This window comes from Lasioglossum baleicum, unplaced genomic scaffold, assembly GCF_051020765.1.
Source record: "Lasioglossum baleicum unplaced genomic scaffold, iyLasBale1 scaffold0024, whole genome shotgun sequence".
Classification (NCBI taxonomy): domain Eukaryota; kingdom Metazoa; phylum Arthropoda; class Insecta; order Hymenoptera; family Halictidae; genus Lasioglossum; species Lasioglossum baleicum.
Window position 1 is genome coordinate 8,223 of NW_027469084.1, and position 4,805 is coordinate 13,027.

At 49.2% G+C, this 4,805-nt stretch overlaps 1 protein-coding gene across 1 annotated transcript; it reads right to left on the reverse strand.

Annotated features, from left to right (window-relative positions):
- Nucleotides 1-271: 271 nt before the first annotated feature.
- On the reverse strand, nt 272-4,262 carry LOC143219341 (uncharacterized). Its single transcript, XM_076445344.1, has 2 exons — nt 3,588-4,262; nt 272-2,518 (listed from the first exon to the last, which is right to left on the reverse strand). The coding sequence occupies exon 2, from the start codon at nt 1,711-1,713 to the stop codon at nt 1,351-1,353; it is 363 nt and encodes a 120-aa protein (XP_076301459.1). The 5' UTR covers nt 1,714-2,518; nt 3,588-4,262; the 3' UTR covers nt 272-1,350.
- Nucleotides 4,263-4,805: the final 543 nt, after the last annotated feature.

Here is a 4,805-nt window from a genome sequence, read left to right on the forward strand (position 1 = left end):
CGCCGCGAGATCACGAGCAATTCCCGCCGCTCTGCCGAATCGTTTCTCGCGCAACCTACGTTCAAACGGGAAACTATTCGAATCCGACGCGACACCTGAGGAAGACTTCCGATTTCCGAGATTAGGGTAACTACGCTCGCAAATGCTTACAGCGTCCTCGAGATGGACGCGAGCAAAGGCTCGAGGCGCCCTGCGCCTCGGCACTGGCAATATCTCCGAGGACGAGACGAACACGTGTCATCCTCGCGCGAATATCACGAGCCACCACGATAACGGAATCGAAGAATCACAAGGTCGACTTACCGTTGTCGAAAACACTGGTTCAGCGTCGAGAATAAGCCGTACGCTTCCTTCGTACCCGGATTTTTATGTTGTTTCTCAACAGATGTCCAATATAGTTAACATAATAAAACTCACTCTTAATTCTAAATCCTTAGTTACAAATTACCCTATTCTATACCATTTTTCATAACCTATTGTCACTCGACGCCGCAAAATTATGGCGACCTTCAGGGGAGGTCCCCGATCCCGCCTGCACCTTTGATCTTGAGTGACCTTGACCTTGAAAATCTTGAAAATCTGGAAACGATTTCCAAGTCTTCTGGTGTAGTCAGAATTCTCAAGGTCAACGGCGCCCCCACTTTGACCTCGGGTCAAACAGGGGCAAACAGGTTTGTCTTCGCGATTCCAAATATCTGTATCTCTCAGCTATTTTTTGAAAAACGCTAGAAGTTCTTCAAATGGTTTCGGAGGCGCTCCAAACCTGTCTTACTCGAACCCTCTTTCCGAGATCTATCCGATGACACCCTACTCGGGGGGGGGGGGGTGGTACAGCAAACTTTTGGCTGTCCTCCACCAAAATTAACTCGGTTTTTACACTGAGTTTAGAAAGCCTTTGGTTCCCACGAAAAACCGCGTAAGACCTTGCCGGTCGGCAACCCACAAATAAAAAAGAACTTTTTCCATCCGTTCCTGACAGCTAAGTGGACTTCTGTCTTGTCTATCCTCTCTCTTGCACTTATTAAGACTGGCCTCGCTCTGTTTCTGTCCTAACCACGGTAATCAGAAATATTCGAAAATTGAGGCATTTCTCGAAAATAATTATTTCCTATCGTAACTGTGTGGATCGAACTTTACTTAACCTATCCATTGTGAAAGCACCTTAATTGCTTGATCTATTATGCAATTTCTCGTGTTTTCGTGAAAACTAGTTCTGGAATCGAGCCGAGCTCGACCAAGCCCGATTTCCCAACAAGTCGCTGTTTGAGGAAGATATAGCAGCCGATCTTAACCAAAATTTGTTTTTCCGATCGAAACTGCTACAACCCTAATTTTACGGCCTAATGAATGCTAGGGGCCCTTGGCGTGAGCAAACACTACGGAGCCTATCACCAATTCCTCACTCCTCACGATTAACCAGAAACTAGAAACACTATGCCCTCTTTTTCCACTTGGAAGACGAGGTCCAGCCACTCCGTTGTTCTCGCAGCCGTCCTCAGGGAGTGGAAGGTCCGTGCTGGCGTGAGACGAGGGTACGAAACCTTCTCTCTCTATCAGCTCGGCGCCTCCTTCCTTCCTAGAGGCGTTCCTGCCCTTCCTTCCTGCTGTCCGAGTCCTCGTCCTACTGGTCGTGGCTCTCTTTCCGGTAATTATCCTGTCAACAGGTAAGTATCCTAACCACTGGTAAGTACTCTTTAGAAGTATCGAAAACATTTTCTAACTACTAATCACTTTCTCTATTTTCAGTTAATACTCTATGAGTGTCCGAATCGTTCTGCTTCCTTCGTACCCAGTCCATCGGCTCGGTATTTGGTTCACCAAAAACCACCCGCGACGCGAGACAAATTCGGTATTTTGAGATTGCGAGAGGGCGATTTGAGTACGTCTGCTCGAGACAGGACTCCGTGCGACAGTGATCCTTCGATCCGCATCGACGGAACGTATCGATTCTAGTTCCCCCTACGCGACTAGAATCGTCGCAAGATCGCTCCTTCGAAAGGTCCAAGGGCCCCAGACCTTATGCAAACGCGAAGAATTCACGTTCGCCCCCGGCAAACGTATTAGATAACTCTCGTCAGCGAGACCGTCACACCACCCACGCTGGGATCCTTGTTGAGCGGGATGAGACGGCGGCGGGACTATGAAAAATCGAGATGTTCGTGGAAGGATCCCTTCGTCCCACATCGGCGCCCCCGGGTTTCTTGGCCCGTGTGTGGTGGCTTCTTTGCTGGTTCCGGCGCCGGGTTTGCTATTTCGTTGGCCATTCTTTCCTTCGGCGGTCGATTCCTTTGCGACGGGGCACCCTTCCGGACTCGTACGACTTTTCGGTGCCCTAGGCACGCCCCTGCAACTTGCCGTATTCCGTACGCGTAACAGATGGTATTAGGAGCCTATTATAATATCGGAAGTTTTTCTCACGGAACGCTCTCAACTTGCGCGGGTGGCTTTTGGATCCGCTAGAGGTCGGTCCGTCGCGTCGCAAGCTTGCAACGTCACGAAATATTTATGGAAACTGTAACTGTAATATAAACATATATATATACATATATATATATATATATATATATATATATATATATATATATATATATATATATATATATATATATTGTCACGTCGCTTTCTTAATTTTTCGTAAAGGTGGTCGAACGATGAATAGCGACACCGAGAATTTACAAGCGTGGAGCTGGGCCACGGTCGGCCGCACGATGCGTGATCCTCTCGGGACAAATTACGCTCACAGTCTCTCTATTCGATAATCAAACTCAACGAAATTTCGGGCGCCAGACACCCGAACGTGTCACGCGAAAGAATCGTAACCTGAACACGAAAAAGGAACACGGTTGGACTCGCGAGACTGTGACGTAGCAAACTAAACCTGAATGGCTATCGCGAAGGCGCAGGGTTCTACGTTGGGAGAACACGAGACGTTCCCCGCGGCGGGAAGGTTTTCACACAAGAAAAGTACAACGTTTCGGCTATTAATTCGTTTATTTCACGACGATGTTAGACTGCCGATTCGATCGGCAGCGATTAATACAACAGCCGGCGCGTTTTCGTAAATATGGCGAGAGATGTTATTCGCACGCGCTGATTGCGGGCACATTAGATTCTCCTCGTTAAGAATTCGGCAGCGATACGAAGTTAACCACGCGGAAGACCTTACAGGTCGATTTCCGACCGAATTCCGACGTTCAATACGAAATCGATAGAGCTGACAGTGTTCGAACTAAATTCACGAATACGAATCGAGCACGCGACGGCGTCCCCCCGTGGAACGAGACCAGGATCTTTAGAAATAACGGCAATAACGCTAAGTATTGAATCCGCGACTTCGCGTTTAAACTGGCGTTGTACAACCGTCACAATGCGGCCACGCGGCCCCCGCTATCCGACCGGATTCTAATTAGGAGGACGAAATCCTTCACAATCCGAAGGATTCGTGCCCCTCGCAAATAATACTGACGACTTCCGTTCGTCTTTCGTACCGTTATTTCCCGTGAAGTGGTTAACGAACCTTTACGACCCACTACCCGAGCCAACACGAAGTTTCGCTAATTATTTACGAAAGCCTGATCGGCGCTTACCTTTTATCGCACAGCAGCGGATGTTCGGCAGCGATTTACTATTCCTCTGATCAGCCGACGCAAAATACTTTATTCGATAACAATGGTTAAGAGCGACAACTTATTCTCAAGAGTTCTAACGACGCAATGAATCTTCACGCGGTGGCCCGGGTACGCGGAAGCAGAGCGTCCCCCACTTCCTTATTCCGCTTTCTTCGCGCAACGTCTCGGCCTATCGCTAACAATTAATTTCGCATTGACGAATTCTACGCGACGGCGTTCGGCTTCCGGCAGCGTGCGACCAGTCTGGCAGCGATGACGTCCGATTGGCCGCTTCCCGATGAGACGATCGACGTCAGCCAATCCGGTTGCGGTACTGGCTTCATCCCGGACGAGGCGACGACAGGGTAGAGTGGATGATCTCCTCTGTACCGCATGCCCTCGTCGGCGCCTCCAGGTTGATAGTCCTGGGCCTTGACGATCTCTCGTTGTTTTACCTCGAGTTTTGCCTTCTTCCTGCCTCGAGGTGCTGATTCTCGATGGCGCGTTGCATATTGCGTTGAAAGTGGAATTCTGGATCCCGCCTGGGACCCGGATACGGTCCTGTAAACGTTCGTCACGCAAATTGGCGCGACATTTCAAATATTAATCATCGGCCTTTGGGTCTCACACATGCCCAGGGAGAGCGCTCGCAGCTGCCCTTATCGCAAAGCTTGACCAGAGGATGGCCTGGTCTTCCGCTGGAGAGGTTAGAGTGACGCAGGCAATATTGCCACGTCACAATACAGGGTGTCCCAGAACAAGTGTCGTTCCTTGAAATGGGAGGTTCCTGAGACCCTTCTAAGAGACATTTTCCTTTGCACCAATGTCAACTGCGGCTTTGTTTAGGAGTTATTAACGAAAAACACGGACCAATCAGAGCGCGCCCTGGCCCGGCGCGCCAAGCCGCGCCGGCAAGCGAGTGTCGCGGTACGCCGTGACATCGCATCGTGACGGCGCGGCGGCCCAGGGCGCGCTCTGATTGGTCCGTGTTTTTCGTTAATAACTCCTAAACAAAGCCGCAGTTGACATTGGTGCAAAGGAAAATGTCTCTTAGAATGGTCTCAGGAACCTCCCATTTCAAGGAACGACACTTGTTCTGGGACACCCAGTATAGGTGTATTCTAATTAAAGAAGTGTGTTATAGTTGTATAAATGTCGCGAAAGAAATGAATCAAAGAAATAGAATTGAATAACTAC

What these genes read in the sequence shown, in the direction of transcription:
- LOC143219341 (XM_076445344.1), bottom strand. Translation starts at nt 1,713, where the DNA reads ATGTTTTCGATACTTCTAAAGAGTACTTACCAGTGGTTAGGATACTTA.